At 47.7% G+C, this 22,043-nt stretch overlaps 1 protein-coding gene across 1 annotated transcript in view; it reads left to right on the top strand.

The window, feature by feature from the left end:
- ADAMTS9 (ADAM metallopeptidase with thrombospondin type 1 motif 9) overlaps positions 1-22,043 on the top strand; it is a 275,988-nt gene that overhangs the window by 245,774 nt on the left and 8,171 nt on the right. Inside the window, exons 32-36 of the mRNA XM_088473392.1 lie at positions 2,770-2,964; positions 8,028-8,160; positions 10,612-10,703; positions 10,876-10,970; positions 20,271-20,404. Coding sequence (XP_088329518.1) covers positions 2,770-2,964; positions 8,028-8,160; positions 10,612-10,703; positions 10,876-10,970; positions 20,271-20,404 — 649 coding nt within the window. The remainder of the gene's footprint in view (positions 1-2,769; positions 2,965-8,027; positions 8,161-10,611; positions 10,704-10,875; positions 10,971-20,270; positions 20,405-22,043) is intronic.

The following is a 22,043-nucleotide window of genomic DNA, read 5'->3' on the forward strand; positions in this document are numbered from 1 at the left end:
GTGGTGACGGGGGAGTGGTTGGAGAAACGCAGGCGTGTCTGTCTGTCTGAACGCCGTTTCCTGGGCGTGCATAAATTAGCCACTGCAACGGCTTTTGCAGCTTGAGTATCACTGCGTGCGACGAGAGTTGCAATTTCTGAGTCAGGTCAGACCTGCTGTAATTCTGCTTGAGGGACCGATGTTACTCGATGTTACTAACGTATACGCAGGACCGCGAGGTCTCACGGAAGTGAGAAAGCGGTAGTGGGCGTCTCTATGCCGGGTGAGCAGTTGCAAACGTTAGCATATTTTCGCAGGAGAACTGCGTGCGTAATCGCAGCTACGATCGTAATAGCAATTCGTAATGAATCAGCCTCACAGTCACCATTGCACTAGAAAATTCTAAATAATTAGCCACTTACCCTTAGCAGTGAAAGGCCCTGCTCTGGGACCCCAGGTCTTCGTTGCTATATTAGTCCTTCGAATAATTGGATCCCAACAAAAGAGTTCCTCATACGGGTGTGGTATGACTAATTGGCATTCAGTATGTCGACACCAGAAAGTCAACATGTTCTGAATGTAGACAGTCAGAATTTCGACATGGGCGTTACGTCAACTACCAATATGTTGACATACAATTCGATGGTTAAAATGGCACCACTGTCAGAATGTTGACATTTATCATGTTGCCGACAGAATGTCGACATATGTTTATTTCTTATTATTATTTTAGCCTAACCATAAAAATCAGCAAAAGCCATATGTCGACATTCTGATGTCGGCATATTAAATGAGTGGACATTTTAACCATGGCAACGGAATTGTATGTCGACATATTGTAATGGGAAGACTTGTAGGAGTTCCCATAGCGGCACCAGATCACACCCCATTACATATGCCCCCTGGGATTCATAGAGGATATCAAAATATTTCTTCCTGTTTGTCAGTTATACTCGTAAACACATACGCTCCTTGTGAAACCGACATACGCAGAGTAACGATACACATCGTGCCGACATTATTATACAACGACTGTCACAATAAAACCCAGATACCTACAGTCTGTGACAGCACAATTGTCAGTCAGGCTTTAAATAAATAATGCACCGTAGAACTATGCCAGGATATTGTAAGATTACTTGTATCCTACATGCTTCAGTCCATATATGATATTTTACAGAAAGTCTTGTGGGATTATGCAGAAATAGCCTGGAAGCACAAATCTAATTACTTCTAACAAGTTCCTGATAGTGTGAAATGTTTGTGATTATGAGGTTGATTCTGTATATGAGCGGTTCAGCTCTCTGTGTGTGCAGCCGCTGTCAGTCACACGCCCATAAGGTGCAACTTTATCCTCCAAAAATGCCCCTTACATTTCTGCTACCATGTGTCCAAATCGGGATGGGTACAGGATGCCGGTGCTCGGGATCCCAACAGGTTTAGAATGCCGACACCTGTTGGTAAGTATACTAACCCTCTCCCTAACCCTCCCTACCTGGTGCCTAAACCTAACCTTCCCCTCCCCACACCCTAAACCTAACCCTCCCTCCCCCCCCCCTGCAACCTAACCCCCCCCTGCAACCTAAACCTTACCCTCCCTCCCCACACCCTAAACCTAACCCCCCCCCGCAACCTAACCGCCCCAACCTAAACCTTGCCCTCCCTCCCCACACCCTAAACCTAACCCTCCCCCCCCAACCTAAACCTTACCCTCCCTCCCCACACCCTAAACCTAACCCTCCCCCCTAAACCTTACCCTCCCTCTCACACTAAACCTAACCCCCCCCACTTCCCCGCAGCCTAAACCTTACCCTCCCCCTAGTGCCTAACCCTGCTACTTACCTTCGGGATTCCAGCAATCGGGACGCCAGCGCCGGTATTCTGACAAGTGTTGGGATTCTGGCATCGGCATTCTGACCGACGGAATCCTTGTATTGCAATTTCGTACAGTACATACAATATCGGGACGTATACATGGTGTGACCCAGACACATATGGAGAAACATTGCTCCTCTGGGTTTGATCTAGAAGCAGGCCCGATAACTGGTATCTCATTAGTATGGAGCATTTATAGTCTTACGCTTATTGGTACTTTAGTGAAATATTTAATAAGGAATATACATATAAAAGAGTTAAACATGTACATTTAGGGGCCTATTTATCAAATAATAGTTGCAGCATATTCTCAGAAAATACCCGTTTTCAGGGAACACCAGCAAATATTAAGTATCCCCTGAATGAACCATGGAGGGACCGCTCTCCATTCTCGCCGGCAGCAGCAGCCCCGATAGGTTTCTTTGGGGGATGCGATGCTGTAAGAGTTACTAAGTTCTGGAATGCGAAGCTGGCATTAGCCCATTGTAGCCTATCCACTACATTTCGCACAAATTACCGTCGCAGATCTGTGGTCAGCAGACCATGCACGTGCCAGACTCCCGATTGAGGAGTGAAGAGACCGCTAGTGTAGTCACTTTGAACTTATTGCAGAGAGAGGCTCCTTTAGGAGCCCCTGTCCCTGCGTGGGCCTCTTAATACATTTTGGGCTGTATATAATCTCTTATTGCCACCAATAGCAGCTGTAAGAAATTACAATTATCGGGCCTGTAACCTGATTATTGATAATTATGCCCCTTACAGAGTAGGTAAAATCACTATTTGATATTGTGCATTGTATTGAGGTAAATAATATATGTGTAATAACACAGTGATGTGAGCGATTACATATTCTCTGCACCGCCCTTCGTAATAAGATTAGCGCTATATAAATGATAATATACATTATTTCCCCAGTGCTCGGTGACATGCGGGATGGGCTATCAGCAGAGGCTTGTGTCATGCAGTGAGGTGTATTCGGCAAAGGACCACTACGAGTATGGATACCAGAGCTCGGCTAACTGTCCAGGAACCCAACCCCCCAATGTACAGAGCTGTTTCTTAGGGGAATGTCCTGTTCTAGCTTCATGGAGAGTTGGCAACTGGGGAAAAGTGAGTATTTTGTTACTTTCATTATTACACCAAAAAGAAAATTGTGTTATAAAAATAAAACAATGATTTTTTTTGGGGGGAGGATTTATGCTGGGTTACGGGTAAGACCTGGCAGCGATGAGAATAGCAGGGAACTGTGAATTAGGCCTCATGTTACAATCCGAAGGGTGTAAATACATGCTTAATACTGGCTGCTGTTGCATGTACTGTAGACCACACGTACTGGGCAGCTTTATATTTACACTGCAATTTGGATTTGATTTTGGACACACCCCAGGGTTGGACTGGCCCACAGGGGTACAGGGGAAATTCCCGATGGGCCCCACTGCCTGAGGGCCCACCCACTCCTCTAGGTGTCAGGTTTCAGACCTCAAATCATACATTGTTACTCTATTAGACGGTCAGTTACCTGGTGGTGTAGTACCACTGATCATGGGTGCTTGGTTCCTTTCTATAGATACTACACAAAGATTTGCCTATTGCTCAAACAAGCATCTGTGGTGGCTGGCCACACCCCCTCTGGTGGCTGGCCACACCCCTTAAGCATGGGCCCCTACCACTGCATTCCCCTGGTGGGCCCTTCATGCCCCTGTCCGACACTGACACACCCCTCCCACATCTAATGGTGCGTATCCACTAGGCGATTAAAATGAGCGATTGAACGATAACGGCATCGTTATCGTTCAATCGCTCATTAGTCGTTCACAAATCGGGCATGAAAATGTCAAAAACGACCAGCTGGTCGTTTTCGACATCAATCATTGCCTGAACATGCCGGCCAATCTGCCGATAACGAAAGATTGTGCATGTTCGGGGATGAGGGAGGGTGCCTACACTGACAGACATATCGCTCATTGTAGGCACTAGGATGAGGAACGACTGTACGACTAAAATGTAAGTGGATACGCACCTTTTACTCTCATTACGCACATTGTACATCTGCCCCACCTACAGAGCAGCATGGTTTTGCCAACGAGCACAGAGCTTGATTCAGAGATGGACACAAATCCCATCACGGCTGTGAATCCCGTCGCGGTAGTGCAGAAATATGCAAGTGTTGCAGCCGCTGGGATTTGTATTGAGACGCCCACTAGCGGCATCTGAAGCCTGCCCCTTGGGTATACAGATGCACCATTGGTCTCAGCATCGATGTTCTAAGCAACCCCACGTCAGAATGTCGCCCGCACAGGCATGCCCCCGAAATGGTCGCTGTGTGCCTTTGTCTGAGTCCTGTCCCCGTTACATCCAGCAACTGCTCTCTGACTATCAATTACTCTTCGGCTAAGTCCTCACTGAGAACGCTGTCATTAATGTAATTTGGCTCATACGCAGACTCATACGCAGTACAAAATAATCGCGCAACACCACAGACATCCGCATTGTGTCCACCTCTGAATTGGGCCCACAGTTACTTGCTCCATTTTGCTTAACTCACAACTCTAAAACAAGCCCATAGTGCTTCAGTGATGTCACCTTATTCATATAATGCCTCAGTGATGACACCTTATTCATATAGGGCCTGATTCAGAGCCGCTCGTAAGCAGCCGCTCGTTCGTTCCGAGCGATGTTTGCACAACTGCGCATTCGTACGGATCGTAATACGCATGCGCGAACCAGTCAGTGCGGCCGAAAATCGTTTGTTCACTAAATAGCGAATGCCTGCTATTTTGAGTGACATGAGGAGGCGTATGTGGGTGGTAACAGGGGAAGGTGCTTGAAAACGGGGAGTGGAGATCAGAACACAGGCGTGCTTAAAGGTCAAAATGGGCGTTTTATGGGTGTGCATAATTAATACAGCAGCGTCATTGACCACGTCACTGGGTTATTTTATAGTCAGAACTGCTCGCAAGATTGTGGTAGGAAAAACCAACCACAAGAATAGCGAGCAGTTCATACGCTGGTCGATGTACTCGATTAATCTAATAAATAGCGGACATGACGTAGGATGCGAGCGGCCAGGGGGCGTAGTTTTCCAAAAAACGACCGCAAGTTTTGTTCGCTCGTTCAGACCTAGAGGCGTGAACAGACCGCAAAGAGCGAATGGTTCATTTGAATAGCCACCCCTTTTTTCTGAACGAGCGAGCGCAAATAGCGTCCGGCTCTGAATCAGGCCCTTAGTGCCTCAGTGATGTCACTTTATTCATATAATGCCTCAGTGGTGTCACCTTATTCATATAATGCCTCAGTGATGTAATTTTAGGCATTAAGTAGGCATATAGTACCTTTGTAATTTTATACAATATTTTTAATAATTTGTGCCTTAGACAAAGTTTGTGCACATTGAACCATCAAAAACCAAAGGTGTCACTATCTCAGTCCAGCCAAAATTATTCCGTAATTCGGAATATTTGGATATGGGAGACTTGTATGTTGCAGGCCGATCAGTGCATCTCCAGGTTTCTGTATAGCCTCCTCCCAGTCACTGATCAGGAAAGTCCTATATAGTTCCAAAATCATTTCTGAGACCCTGCGTCTCAATTGCAATGGAGACTCTGTGCATACACACTGTGGGATGCATTCGCTGTGCGAAGTTTTAACTACTTAGACTCATGCGCAGTTGAATAACATCGACCATTTACTGAAACATCAGCACTGTGTACCACACAGAATCAGGCCCAAAGTGCCTCACTGGTGTTACCTTATGGATAAAATGCTTCTGTGATGTCACTTTAGGTGTAACTTGTCTCAATGACGTCGCCTTAAGTGTAAAGTGCCTCAGTGACGTCACGATAAGTGTAATGAGCCTCAGTGACGTCGCCATAAGTGTAAGGTGCCTCAGTGACGTCGCCACAAGTGTAAGGTGCCTCAGTGACGTCACGATAAGTGTAAGATGCCTCAGTGACGTCACGATAAGTGTAATGAGCCTCAGTGACGTCGACATAAGTGTAATGTGCCTCAGTGACGTCGCCTTAAGTGTAAAGTGCCTCAGTGACGTCGACATAAGTGTAATGAGCCTCAGTGACGTCGCCTTAAGTGTAAAGTGCCTCAGTGACGTCGACATAAGTGTAATGAGCCTCAGTGACGTCACGATAAGTGTAATGAGCCTCAGTGACGTCGCCATAAGTGTAAAGTGCCTCAGGGACGTCATGATAAGTGTAATGAGCCTCAGTGACGTCACGATAAGTGTAATGAGCCTCAGTGACATTGCCTTGTGTAAAGTGCCTCAGTGACGTCACCTTAAGTGTAATGAGCTTCAGTGATGTTACAGATCCTTTGTGAATAAGTCGGCTACATTCTTATGAATATTGGTCCTACTCACAAACCAGCTGCTTCCATTTGGAGCCACAGATGCACTTTCATTTCACACTCCTATTTTTTAGAGGGAAAACTGACTGCTCCCAGAAGTAAAACTGGACTGCAGTCATCAACTGCAATGCAACAGTGCCCTCAGGAGCTGATTCAGACCCGCTCGCTAGGATGCGATCGCTCGTAGCTGGCCGATATTTGCAATCTGCGCATGCGTATGCATCGCAATGCGCGTGTGCGAACCAATGCGAGAGATCGGGATGCATTCGCTCGCTGCGCATAGACTGCCCAGCAGAGTGAGTGACAGGAGAAGCCGTTTGTGGGTGGTGACAAGGACGAGGGAACGCATCTAACGAGCGGGTCTGAATCAGCTGCTCAGTCTTCAAAGCTTTCGAAAAAAAGCAAAATATGATGAACATTTATTTTCAGTATACCGTCAATGTAAATGTAGTTTAAATAGAGTAAAATACAGGGTAAAGAGTGTTATCCTTTTTTTTAGTACTGAAAACAGACATTTGAGTGCTATTGGCAAACATCACGGGTCATTAAATGAGCTTGTTACTGCTCTTATCTCAAACGTTGCCAAAAAAAAAAGTAACTGCCTCAGTTCCGACATTTATTGCTCCGTACTCTGTATATTGCATTAGCTGTGCTACTCCTGCACATAAAATGGCATCCAGTGTTTACTGCTGGAGTCAGGTGACCCATATTACTGTCCCCTCATAGTGTAATCTTCAGCAGGCAGGCTCGAGGCTTCTCCCTTCAGTGACTTCCAATATACACTTATTTCTAGGTATCTGTAATGACAACACAGGTAATGTAGTGTGTACATAATATAACTTAGTGAAAAGCATGAGTCATGAACAGTTTATTTCCTAACCAATTTCACTATTTATTTACTTTTAAGATTTTATTTTTTTAATGTTTGAGTTTTTGCTTTTTCTTGTGCAGAGATCAGGAGAAATATTCCCTTATGCCGTCAGTTACGCTATGACGTGTAAATGGAGATAAGATATTAAAGCATAGTTTGTACCATTATTTTCATTAAAATTTACTTATATGGCGCCTGCAAATTTATGTTGCGCTTTACAATATGGGAACAAAATAATAATAAAACGAGACTGGGTAATAACAGACAGACAGACAGATAGGCAGTCTATTCAATTTACAGGGAAAATAGCAGGAGTTGGGGGCATAGGCTGGCAGAGGGGTGCTGGTTTCGCTCTTCCCCCTCCACCGGGTAATGGTCTACCCCATCCCCCCTTTCACTGAGACATAGGCTACTCACCTGGGCAGCCAGGTTAGTGTATGTCCTGGAGTTTATGTCCCGGAGGAAGGGGGGACTGGGTATACCATGACCCGGCACGCTTATCTGGTTAGGGGTGCTATAGAGAGTAACAAACCCCATAGCATCTTTTCTGTATCATGTTTTCATTAAGAGACTGAAATTGAAACCCTATAGATTCTATAAACTAACCCAGGAATCCGTTGCCAGTGACAAGAGATATTGAGCTTCTTTCAAAGGAAGGAAAGTATTAAATCCAAGATACAGTTCAGAATTTGGATGAATCCTAAGGACGGCAGACTATGCTGTAGGTCTACAGTAACTGTGTAATGCCTTCAATTGCCTACGCTCCAGCTGTTGAGGAACTACAAATCCCAGCTTGTTCTGCAACAGCTGAAGAGTCACAGATTTTTCAGCTCAGCCTAGAAATGATTTCCCAGCTACTATGTAATACGATTGGAGATTGGTTGTCTGCATATAACAGTGTGACAGGACTGACAGTAACATAAGCCGGTGCTGGTTTTATTTGCAGTGCTCCGTTACGTGTGGATCTGGGTCTATGCAACGTTCCGTGCAGTGCTTAACCAATGACGATATGCCCAGCAACCTGTGCCCTGCGGATATGAAACCGGAGGAGAAGAGGCTGTGCTACAATCCTCACGAGTGTAAGCAGGGTTTAGTCAGTGACTGGTCTGCAGTATACAAGTCCCAGTGTCTCTGTATAATAGTTATTAGAAAGTGAGATTGGGGTGCACAAATTGCTGTTCAGTCTAATAAACTTGGGCAGAAAAGTTTTTTAATATATTATTGGGAACTTGAGTAAAGCTTCACATTTACAGTCTGTGTTTCCCGCGGCTCCCTCCAGTAAATTCTCTGGGCCTGATTCAGAGCCGCTCGTAAGCGGCCGCTCGTTCGCTCCGAGCGATGTTCGCACATCTGCGCATGCGTATGGGTCGTAATGCGCATGCGCCAACCAGTCAGTGCGGTCGGAAATCGTGTGTTCTCAAAATAGCGAGTGCCTGCTAATTTGAGTGACAGGATGAGGCGTTTGTGGGTGGTAACAGGGGAAGGTGCTTGAAAACGGGGAGTGGAGATCCGAACGCAGGCGTGCTTAAAGGTCAAAATGGGCGTTTTATGGGTGTGCATAATTAACAAAGCAGCGTCATTGACCACGTCACTTGGTTGTCTCTTAGCCTGAACTGTTCGCATGATTGCGGTAGGAAAATCCAACCACAAGCACTGCGAGCAGTTCAGACGCCTTTCGATGTACTCGATTAATCTAATAAATAGCGGAGATGATGTATGATGCGAACGGCCAGGGGGCGTCTTTACAAAATAGCGAGCGCATATTTCGTTCACTCGCTCAGACATAGAGGCGTCAACAGACCTCACAGAGCGAGCACTCTATTAAAATATCCGGCCCCTTTTTCTGAACGAGCAAGCTCTGAATCAGGCCCTCTGTCATTTATAATTATAGGTTTGCATCCTGAATGCTCCCCAACATCACACTCATCCAGCAAGTACTGATAGGTCTCCAAAATTACATAAAACATTGTACCGTCAGCCAATTCACAGCTGGCCCCTGATCAGTGCAACCCTTGGCCATTGCCCTCTTAGCGCTAGTCTTCGGTAGACCCATCCTTTGGTTATTGGTTTTGCAGTATATTGCATTTATAGTATGAGTGTGAATCATTTAATGAACATGGCATGAACTTGGTGTGTATCTATAGCCATAGCAGTCCTATTGGCCCCCTCAGCATTCGTGGTCCCTGTCCCAGATAAGGAACTGTGCCTATGAGTGCAGACTTAATGTAACTCCATAACTTATACATACAAGCAGTTATATGATTTGGAAAATAATGAGCATCAAATGACTGTATATATAATTCAGGCTAATGTGCTAGTTTGCTACCCATGAAATTAGTACTCTGCCCTATTGGATACTGATGGGGGATAGAGAAGACATTGCGATGGCTGTGGTTTTATGATGGTGCATAGAGGGATCTATTCGAAATGTTGCTATGGGGCATAGATATTTTGGATATGTAGGTGCGCAGTGCCCCACCATCAGCCCGCTTGCGAGCACATATCGCTTGCGAGCGGGTCTGAATCAGGCCCAAAGCCTCGAAGTTGGTATAGAGGGCCTGATTGAGCAGCAGATGCAAATGCAATTGTTTGCCTGCCAAAGCACAGCCACAAAGCACTGCTACCTTCTCATATCCATCCAGTGACGCACTCCTGCGATAAACATCGGTACCATCGACGCACATCAAGCAGTCAGACAGCATGTATGGTAGGTCTGACCAGCTGCAAAGACTGCAGCTCTCCTCACACGCAGAGAGGCCCTTATGTTGCGAATGTAATCGCCATGGCTAATTTATGCACGCAAATGACACAGCGTAGAAACAGTCAGACACACCTGCGTTTACTTAACTCCCCCCCATTACCTCCCCCAAATGCTGACCACATGACACTCACTTTGCAAATGGTTCCTCTGTGCATACATAATCGCAATGCAATGGTGACATGTGCGCAGTGCGACTTACACTCAAGTGCAATAACAAAGAATTGCTCGAACTGCGTAAACTGCATCCGCGGTTGACCAGGCCCAGAGAGACATTAGTGAGAATATAAATGGGTGACTGAATGGTGAGTAATCAGTTGTGGAGCACAGCATTAAGCACACAGGGCAGCCATTTTGTGAGCTGAACCAATATTCATGAGAATGCATTACCTCAAGCATTTTGGTCATGGCTCATGAATATTCATCATGTAGTGCCTCAATTATGTGACTAGTTCCCGCTGTTTAGGCCTCATTTGCGTTTCAGCATTGGCGGTAGCGTGATTGCAATGTTCTGAATATAGTCAAACATCAACAAATCTAGAGGCTAAAAAGAGAATTCAACTCTGTCAGAGAGCAGGTTCCACTGGTTACCTCATGTATAATCCGTTTATGTGTGACGTGGCGCTGTTAGCATGCAGTAGTAAGAGACCCATCCGTGTAATCGTACGTAAAGAGCGACAAATCTACTGTCCAAGTATATTAGTGACTGCACTCCTACTGACTTCATTTTCATTAGAAAAATAATTAAACTTATGTTTCATCTGTTCTTCAGGTAATTTACCGCGTAGTTGTCAAGACGTTAGAAGACGCAGTGTTACCGAAGACGGCGAGCACCACATGATAGTGGAAGATAAAATAATAAAGGTGACTCTTTTTCTTCTCTGCTACTGTATATTCCATTATATTCTGTGTATTATATATAGACGGCTGGAGGCGCCCTCATGATGTAATAATAATGATGATTGGTGCTCTCTATTATATATAGACGGCTGGAGGCGCCCTCATGATGTAATAATAATGATTGGTTTTCATTCAGGTTTATTGTTCTGGGATGCAGTCCGAGAGCCCCAAGGAGTATGTGACGCTCGTAAGCGATGAGGCTGAGAATTACTCTGAGGTGTTTGGCTACAGGTACGTCAGATATAGCTTATTGTGTTGTGTACACTCACTTACAAGTGTTTTCTTGCTCTGTGGATTTTTCTCCAGGATTACGGGGCCCTGCTACAGTAATTAATTTTAAGGAGAATTTGGGATTAAGTTTTGGTACTAACGTTTACACTGCACGACCATTGGGGTTCAAATATACAGATGTGTCCTCATACATGTATAGCCTCAATGAGCCACACAGCGCAACCTGCCTGGTGTGAGTGAGCCGCAAAATTCTGTGATACTTTGCAAGTTTCGGGCGTCTTTTTGTGCCGAAAAATGCGCCTAAGTCACAATGTGATGCGAATAGGAGGCAGCAGCAGACTGTGCTGATTAATCTGCAAAACGCCCAGCGCTAGTAGATTTTCACTGCAAATGGAATCGCTGAGGGGGGCTTTTTGGTGCAACTGCAGCAAAAATGTGTAAGGACACATATGTAACTGCAAATCTTTTGGGGATTAATGAATCAGAACTACTGGGAAGTATTATAAGTGCTAAATAACGTAATGTATGGGCCATAACAAAGTGTTTGATCATTTATTTTTTTATTCTATATTTCCCAGCTCTCTCTTGCCAGAACTTTGTCCCCAGCTCTCTGCCTGTCTCCAGCACCAGGTTTTGTCTGCCAGCTCCCTCATACCACAGCTCTCCCCTCTCACCAACATTCTCTGTCCCCAGCTCTCCCCTCTCACCAACATTCTCTGTCCCCAGCTCTCCCCTCTCACCAACATTCTCTGGGCCTGATTCAGAGCCGGACGCTATTTGCGCTCGCTCGTTCAGAAAAAGGGGCCGGATATTTAAATAGAGCGCTCGCTCTTTGCGGTCTGTTGACGCCTCTATGTCTGAACGAGCGAACGAAACATGCGCTCGCTATTTTTTAAAAACGCCCCCTGGTCGCTCGCATCCTACGTCATCTCCGCTATTTATTAGATTAATCGAGTACATCGAAAGGCGTATGAACTGCTCGCAGTGCTTGTGGTAGGATTTTCCTACCGCAATCATGCGAGCAGTTCAGGCTAAAAGACAACCAAGTGACGTGGTCAATGACGCTGCTTTGTTAATTATGCACACCCTTAGAACGCCCGTTTTGACCATTTGGCACGCCTGCGTTCGGATCTCCACTACCCGTTTTCAAGCACCTTCCCCTGTTACCACCCACAAACGCCTCATTCTGTCACTCAAATTAGCAGGCATTCGCTATTTTGCGAGCACACAATTTCCGACCGCAATGACTGGTTCGCGCATGCGTATTACAACCCATATGCATGCGCAGTTTTTGCGAACATCGCTCGGAGCGAACGAGCGGCCGCTTACGAGCGGCTCTGAATCAGGCCCTCTGTCCCCAGCTCTCCCCTCTCACGAACATTCTCTGTCCCCAGCTCTCCCCTTTCACCAACATTCTCTGTCCCCAGCTCTCCCCTCTCACCACCATTCTCTGTCCCCAGCTCTTCCCTCTCACCAACATTCTCTGTCCCCAGCTCTCCCCTCTCACCACCATTCTCTGTCCCCAGCTCTTCCCTCTCACCAACATTCTCTGTCCCCAGCTCTCCCCTCTCACCAACATTATCTGTCCCCAGCTCTCCCCTCTCACCAACATTATCTGTCCCCATCTCTCCCCTCTCACCAACATTCTCTGTTCCCAGCTCTTCCCTCTCACCAACATTCTCTGTCCCCAGCTCTCCCCTTTCACCAACATTCTCTGCCCCAGCTCTCCCCTCTCACCAATATTATCTGTCCCCAGCTCTCCCCTCTCACCAACATTATCTGTCCCCAGCTCTCCCCTCTCACCAACATTCTCTGTCCCCAGCTCTCCCCTCTCACCAACATTATCTGTCCCCAGCTCTCCCCTTTCACCAACATTCTCTGTCCCCAGCTCTCCCCTCTCATCAACATGCTCTGTCCCCAGCTCTCCCCTCTCATCAACATTCTCTGCCCCAGCTCTCCCCTCTCATCAACATTCTCTGTCCCCAGCTCTCCCCTTTCACCAACATTCTCTGTCCCCAGCTCTCCCCTCTCATCAACATTCTCTGCCCCAGCTCTCCCCTCTCACCAACATTCTCTGTCCCCAGCTCTCCCCTTTCACCAACATTCTCTGTCCCCAGCTCTCCCCTCTCACTAACATTCTCTGCCCCCAGCTCTCCCCTTTCACCAACATTATCTGTCCCCAGCTCTCCCCTTTCACCAACATTATCTGTCCCCAGCTCTCCCCTTTCACCAACATTCTCTGTCCCCAGCTCTCCCCTCTCACCAACATTCTCTGTCCCCAGCTCTCCCCTCTCACCAACAAACTCTGTCCCCAGCTCTCCCCTCTCACCAACATTCTCTGTCCCCAGCTCTCCCCTCTCACCAACATTTTCTGTCCCCAGCTCTCCCCTCTCACCAACATTCTCTGTCCCCAGCTCTTCCCTCTCACCAACATTCTCTGTCCCCAGCTCTCCCCTCTCACCAACATTCTCTGTCCCCAGCTCTCCCCTCTCACCAACATTATCTGTCCCCAGCTCTCCCCACTCACCAACATTATCTGTCCCCAGCTTTCCCCTCTCACCAACATTCTCTGTCCCCAGCTCTCCCCTTTCACCAACATTATCTGTCCCCAGCTCTCCCCTTTCACCAACATTCTCTGTCCCCAGCTCTCCCCTTTCACCAACATTCTCTGTCCCCAGCTCTCTCCTCTCACCAACATTCTCTGTCCCCAGCTCTCCCCTTTCACCAACATTATCTGTCCCCAGCTCTCCCCTTTCACCAACATTCTCTGTCCCCAGCTCTCCCCTCTCACCAACATTCTCTGTCCCCAGCTCTCCCCTCTCACCAACAAACTCTGTCCCCAGCTCTCCCCTCTCACCAACATTCTCTGTCCCCAGCTCTCCCCTCTCACCAACATTTTCTGTCCCCAGCTCTCCCCTCTCACCAACATTCTCTGTCCCCAGCTCTTCCCTCTCACCAACATTCTCTGTCCCCAGCTCTCCCCTCTCACCACCATTCTCTGTCCCCAGCTCTCCCCTCTCACCAACATTATCTGTCCCCAGCTCTCCCCACTCACCAACATTATCTGTCCCCAGCTCTTCCCTCTCACCAACATTCTCTGTCCCCAGCTCTCCCCTCTCACCAACATTCTCTGTCCCCAGCTCTCCCCTCTCACCAACATTATCTGTCCCCAGCTCTCCCCCCTCACCAACATTCTCTGTCCCCAGCTCTCCCCTCTCACCAACATTCTCTGTCCCAGCTCTTCCCTCTCACCAACATTCTCTGTCCCCAGCTCTCCCCTCTCACCAACATTCTCTGTCCCCAGCTCTCCCTTCTCACCAACATTCTCTGTCCCCAGCTCTCCCCTCTCACCAACATTCTCTGTCCCCAGCTTTCCCCTCTCACCATCTCTGTATTATACTTGTCTGCAGAGAGCCATACTGATCCCAGCAGATGTAGTGTATTGGCTCAATCTGTGCTCAGCTTATTCTCATGGTATGAGACTCCACACAAATAAGCATTAGCTGCTATCTCGGGTTTGCTTGCAGGTTAATAACTGGCCTCTAAATAAATAGCTCTGTGCACTTTGTAGCTAACGTAACACTTTTATTGAAAATTAAGTCAGACTAGTAAAATGAAGTCAGCATGTGCTGGGTCACCTTAGCCCGCCCTGCTCTGTTCCCTTTAATGCTTAGCTGTGCCTGTACTGGTTCTTCTCTGCTGGAATGTCCTCTCTCCATTGCGACTGTGAGAGGCATTGGTAGTGGGGCGCGGCACTAGTTCATCACAGGAACTCTGGTTTGTTCGGCCTCCTGGCCACTCGCATAGCTGTGGGTGACCACTCACAGCTATAGAGAGCGGCCATGATGATGGTCGCGATGGTCAAGACTAGGGGTGTGCACCGGCCACTTTTCGTGTTTTGGTTTTGGATCTGGATCTTTCTTCGTGTTTTGGATCTGGATTGGTTTTGCCAAAACCACCCTTCCGTGTTTTGGGTTCTGGGTTTTGTGTTTTGGATCTGTATTTTTTTTTTAAAAAGCATAAAAACAGCTAAAATCACAGAATTTGTGGGTTTTTATGCTCCTATGCAATTATTAACCTCAATAACCTTCATTTCCACTAATTTCCAGTCTATTCTGAACACCTCACACCTCACAATATTGTTTTTATGGCCAAAAGGTTGCACCGAGGTAGCTGGATGACTATGCTAAGCGACACGAGTGGGCGGCACAAACACTTGGCCCATCTAGGAGTGACACTGCAGTGGCAGACAGGATGGCAGTTTGAAAAACTAGGCCCCAAACAGTACATACTGCAAAGAAATAAAAGAGGTGCAAGATGGAATTGTCCTTGGGCCCTCCCACACACCCTTATGGTTGTATAAATAGGACATGCACACTTTAACAAACCAATCATTTCAGCGCCAGGGTCTGCCACATGACTGTGGCTGAAATGATTGGTTCGTTTGGGCCCCTACAAAACAAGCTGGCAATTAATGTGTCCCTGCACAAACTGGCTCTACGGAGGCAAGATGTCGTCCTCATCCTCCTCATCCACCGATTCCTTGGATAAAACAGGAAAAAGGGATTTAGGTGTCCCTGGACTGCTTACGGTCTTAGCCAAAGTTTCTGAACTTGACAGTAACTTTTTATGAACGCGCTGCAGGTGCCGTATAAGGGAGGATGTTCCTAGGTGGTTAACATCCCTACCCCTACTTATTTCACCTTTACATATGGTACATATGGCAAGACAGTTGTTGTCCGGATTTGGATAGAAATATTGCCAGACCAAAGAGGTGGAATGTTTGGTCTTCTGCCCAGGCATGACCGTGATGGGCTTTTTCATCCCACGGACAACAACTGTCTCCCCCGGAGCCTGATTTAAACAAACCACATCACCATCAGAATCCTCCTCGCCAACTTCCTCCTCAGTGCCAGCTACACCAGTATCCTCATCCTGTTGTACTTCAACAGTGACATCTTCAATTTGCATATCAGCAAGTGGACTGTGGGTGCTCCTTCCAGCACTTGCAGAGGGTATGCAAATGGTAGAAAGAGCCACCTCTTCCTGTCCAGTGCTGGGAAGGTCAGGCATCGCAACCACCACCACACTTGGACTCTCCTTGGGGATTTGTGATATCTTCTTAGAACGCACAGTTCTTCGCTGTGCTTTTGCCAGCTTAACTCGTTTGATTTTTTTAGCGGGAGGAGGGCTTCCATCGTCATGTGAAGCTGAACCACTAGTCATGAACATAGGGAAAGACCTTAGCCGTTCCTTGCCACTCCGTGTCGTAAATGGCATATTGGCAAGTTTACGTTTCTCTTCAGATGATTTAAATGTTTTTTTCAAGGTAATTTTCCTGAACTTTGTCATTTGGGATTGTATGTGCCCTCTACTATGACATTGGGCATCGGCCTTGGCAGACGACGTTGATGGCATGTTATCGTCTATGTCATGACTAGTGGCAGCAGCTTCAGCACTAGGAGGAAGTGGTTCTTGATCTTTCCCTATTTTATTTTTATCGGAGAAAGTTTGGTCCTCCATTTATGTTATATTGATATATACGTGCGGCTAAGGCGCACACAAACACAAAAAATAATTTGTTATTTTTGTTGGAGACTAGTGCACTTTGTGGGTTACACCACCCTTTAAGAAATGAGCCAGCCGGCCCTTTACTTATGGGCAGTGGCGTCACTAGGGAGGTGCGGGGTGGTGCGGTACGCACCGAGTGTCACCCTTCAAAGGGGTGACACCAAGAAGAGCAGCACAGACACCCGCGGGCCGCACCCCATTCTGGGACACGTCCGCACGGCACACCCGCTTCCCCGGCACCACTGTACCCCTCCGACTACATGAGCTGGCTGCACGCCGCTGGTGACTGCTCCTCCGCCGGGGCTCAGCTGATTCTCTCACGCGGCCAGCGTCCAGAGCCACACACAGACACAGAGAATCTCTGTGCTTGTGTGTGGTTCTGGACGCAAGCCTCGATGACGTCATCGCGCACACTGCACGCTGGCTCCGCAGGTGGTTATGGGAGCCTGTGAGAGAAAAAGGAGGGACAACGACTTTGAGCGCTGCGGCAGCCAAAAGGGAGGAACATTTATTGAACAAGTGCGCAACCCACCCGCACCCAGACAATCCCAGTGCAGACCATATTGTGATTAGAGGTAAATACTGCACAGCATAAGGGGCATTACTGGGGCCACTGAATAATAGGCACTAATGGGGGCACAGCATAAGGAGCACTACTTGGGGCAATACTGATGGCACTGCATAAGAGGCATTACTGGGGGCACTGTTTAAGGGCACTACTGGGGCACAGCTTAAGGGCAATTGCTGGGGCACTGCATAAGAGGCGCTACTGGGGGCACTGTATAAGGCGCACTACTGGGGGTACTGTGTGACAGGCTATTGTATAAGGGGCACTACTGGGGGCACAGCATAAGGGGCATTACTGGGGGCACTGCATAAGGGACATTACTGGGGCAGTGCATAAGGGGCACTACTGGGGGTACAGCATAAGGTGCTCCTTTACAGGGGCATTGCATAATGGGCTCTTATACAGGGGGCATTACATATTGGGCACAACTACAGGGGGTATTGCATAAAGGGGCAATACTGCAGGTGGAACTGCATAATGGGCACAACTACAGGGGGCATTTTATAAAGGGCACTACTACTGGGGGCGTTGCATAAGGGGTACTATCACAGGGGGCACTGCAAAAGTGACACTACTACAGTGGTCATTGTATAAGGGGCATTGTGTATAAGGGGCACTACTGTGTGTCGCAATGTGAATAAGGGACACTACTATGTGGTGTAATGTGAATAAGATTATGCTGCTGTGTGGAGTAATTTGAATTGGGGATACTATGTGTGATTTCGGTAGGACAGACCCCACGTCCCTTACTGCGAGGTCGTGCCCTTTTTTTCGGGCTCGGTAGATAACAAAAGGTTTTTCGTTTTAAAATTAAAACTAGTTAGTTTTGTTAGGTGTTTATGTCACTACTATTGCCATTGCATTTAGTGATATACAGGAATTATGATCTACAAGTACAACTAGTACAAAAACATTACTAAGGATTCAATGTGGTGTGATACAGGAGAAGGCCCATGGGGGGGAGGGGTGACACCATGAGTTACCACACCGGGTGACACCAACCCTAGTGACGCCTCTGCTTATGGGACACAGGCGCACGCTTGGCGCTGCTCCTTTGTTGATGCACGTGCAGCTACAGCCCACACAATTCACAAACACAGAAAATATTTTTTGAATTTGTTTGGAGTGCCCTTTGGGGGTCACAGCACCCTTTAACGGACAAGCCAGCCGGCCTTTTACTTATGGGACACAGGCGCACGCTTGGCGCTGCTCCTTTGTTGATGCACGTGCAGCCACAGTGCACACAATTCACAAACACAGAAATTTTTTTTTTATTTTGTTTGGAGTGCCCTTTGGGGGTTACAGCACCCTTTAGCGGTCAATCCAGCCGGCCCTTTATTTATGGGACACAGGCGCACACTTGGCACTACTTTGTTGATGCACGTGCAGCTACTGCGCACACAATTCACAAACACAAAAAAATATATATTTTTTATTTTGTTTGGAGTGCCCTTTGGGGGTTACAGCACCCTTTAACGGACAAGCCAGCCGGCGTTTTACTTATGGGACACAGGTGCACGTTTGGCGCTGCTCCTTCGTTGATGCACGTGCAGCCACAGTGCACACAATTCACAAACACAGAAATTTTTTTTTTATTTTGTTTGGAGTGCCCTTTGGGGGTTACAGCACCCTTTAGCGGTCAATCCAGCTGGCCCTTTATTTATGGGACACAGGCGCACGCTTGGCACTATTTTGTTGATGCATGTGCGGCTACTGCGCACACAATTCACAAACACAAAAAAATATATTTTTTTATTTTGTTTGGAGTGCCCTTTGAGGGTTACAGCACCCTTTAACGGACAAGCCAGCCGGCCTTTTACTTATGAGACACAGGCGCACGCTTGGCGCTGCTCCTTTGTTGATGCACGTGCAGCCACAGTGCACACAATTCACAAACACAGAAAAAATATTTATTTTTTTTTGCACTTGGGGGGAGCACCCCTGATGGACAGAGCACCCCCTGGACAACACTACAGCACCCCTTTAGGACTGGGACACTGCACAGGACTTTGGAGTGGACACAGCCCCTATGGACAACTGACTGCACAACACAGTCCAGCCAGCCCCTATGGACTTTAAAGGAGTGGACACAGCCCCTATGGACAACAGCAGCGCAGCCCAGCACAACACTACACTGCACTACACTACACTACACTACACAGCCCAGCCAGCCCTAACTCCCACCCTCCCTCTTCACTGTCCACAGCCGAGTGAGAAAATGGCGCCGACGTGGGTACCTTATATAGGATCCAAAACCCGCGAGACCCGGAAGGCGGGATGATGACGTTTTGCCTTGATTTCAGATCCGAGTCAGGCGGGAAAAGTCGAGCCTGACTCGGATCGGCCTCGGATCGGGAGGGCTCGGGGGGGGTTCGGATTTCTGAAATCCCTAGTCAAGACCATCGCGACCATCGGGCTTGCGACAAGTCCCTTGTGGTAGGGTCTCGTTCATCGCAGCCCCAGAGAGCTTTCGGCTCTAACAGAGCCGGAAGCTCTCCACTGACATCACTCGTGATGTTATTGGGGCCGCCCCCAAACGGCAAGCGTTCCCTCGGGAACGCCTCCGTTTGGGCAGCCACCCCCCCTGGCTTGCCACCAAACGGGGCGAGCTGTCACTCAACTTCGACAGCTCGCCCCCTTTGGTGCGAGATCCAAAGTGACGGATTGCCCGTCGCTAGCGCATGCGCACGACGGAGCCGGCTCCGTCATGCGCATATGCTGTGGGCCACCATCGACCCGGTTGCGAGCGCTCAGCGCTTGCGACCGGGTCTTAATCAGACCCTGAGTGCACAGGTGACAGCAAAATGTTTGTTCCTTGCAACAGTTTAGAAAAAAACAAAAACCATCACTGTTGTTTGATGATAACATGAACGCAGACATGACCAAGTTCCTCATTCCCTAGTCACTGTGGGGAGCGCTGATGAATGCGGTTTACTATTTTTAGGCAAGTTGCTCAATATTATGGGAAAACAATATAAGATGACCATAAATCCCAGGCATTCCAGGTCAGCTGTCATAAATGTTGCCAAAACTTCAGAACATTTGGGGCTGGCCCTCTATTTGCCATACACTGCTGACATTTGCCCTGTATGCCATCTGCGTCAGAGCAAGTACGTAATGTACATCTCTGCCTGACTTGTTCCATGTTGTCTATGTTCTAGATTACAGAATCCCACCGAGTGCCCCTACAATGGGAGTCGGAGAGAGGACTGTCCCTGCAGGAGAGACTACACAGCAGCCGGCTTCTCCACCTTCAGTAAAGTGAGACTGGATCTGACAACTTTGCAGATTATAAGTGAGTGCGTAATATAATGTAATCTGTGTCCTTACCCTCCCATATTGCTGCCAGACCAGCATAGTCATAAAGCTATAGAAAGGGGAAATAACCTTGAGGACTTCTTATTGTGGCTCAGTGTGATGTAAGAAAATGCTGCCAGTTATATTGGGGGTTTTTTTGAGGATCTAATTTGCTTTACACTGATGAAAGCTGGCATCGGATTGGTTGCTGTAGGCTGTCTCAGAGTAAATCAAACACATGCACATCTCCAAAGCATGGGCCAGGTGCAGCGGTTAGACGTCCTTTCAGCACGAGGAGCACTGCTTGTAGTCAGATTACCCTGAATGCAACATAAATCAGTCACAGGGATCGTTGTTCCCTATGGCGCGGTCTCCTCCTTGCTCACACTGTAACGCACGGTGCAATGGTTCCCAGATCAGCTCTCAATGGGCATCATCTATACAGGCAATGTTCTAGCAAACTTCGCATTCATTGTGGGCTGTGTAATGTGTATGCATATTCCTGATCTTACAAGTGATTCAGAGTCGTGCCTAGGGGCACCACTTGCTGCGGGCGGCATTTGGACTGTCATTCCAAAATGTTCCAGTAACTCCAAAATATTTCCACTGTACTGTATAGGAGGGTATCTTGAGTGGAGTGTGGACTGTTGGGACATGTGCAGACTGCTTATGTCCTTCCTGTCCACACTACACTCAACATGGTGTATGGTACAAGGGAACTATTTTGCCGTTACTGTGAAATGGATAGACCAGTCAACGTGCGCCCTAGCCTGGTGGCTGGCCAATCAGCGGGCAGGCCTGGCAGGTGGCTTCTCAGTTATCAGAAGCATCTCTCCGATTAGGTTGCAGAAGCATTGGTATGTGTGACCCATCAACACTTCATTCAAGATGGCGTATGTTAGGGTACTGTGGAAATATTATGTAGTGGGATATTTCAGAGTGTCACCAGGTATCAGCTGTAAGCGACAGTCATAAAACGCCCTCCTTCAAGTGGCCATAAAGTACATATCATATGTGTAGCTCAGCCTGGGGATGACACACAGGACATCAGCTCAGACACAGTAGCACACATCTGTCCGGGCCATGGTGTAGCCACTATCTGTTTGAAATGTCATAGCTCATGGCTTGTTTTATTATTATGATATTATGCTGACAATCACCTTATTAGGGCTTATAACCTAATAATGAAAATAATAGAATCGGGGGGTGGGGGGGGGGCAGCGAATCATGTGCCTAGGGACGGACTGACTCCTAAATCTGCCCCTGCTTGTCAGAGCTGCTCAGATCTCCACAATGTTTATGCCTGTCTCTGGGGCAGCTGTCTAAAGCCTGGTACACACTATGTCGATCACTCGGCAATTCGGGTAAACTCTCCAATCCCCGGAGCAAGTATCTGATTAGTGCGTACCCCGTACACACTGATCTATTTCCAGCTCTGTGTGTAACATTCTTCAATGGATGGGGAGGTCCGGCATCTTATATCGCTCATGAGATGCGACCTCCCGATCCGACTGTGGGCAGAAGCGCTGTAAGCCGTTTACCGGCTAATACTCCTGCATACACATCTATACAATTATCTGGCGGATCAGCCGGTGTTGGGTGATCGGCCCGATAATTGTATAGGTGTGCACCTAGCT

Source organism: Taudactylus pleione, unplaced genomic scaffold (assembly GCF_031769625.1).
Source record: "Taudactylus pleione unplaced genomic scaffold, aTauple2 ptg000135l, whole genome shotgun sequence".
In the NCBI taxonomy this organism is placed as follows: domain Eukaryota; kingdom Metazoa; phylum Chordata; class Amphibia; order Anura; family Myobatrachidae; genus Taudactylus; species Taudactylus pleione.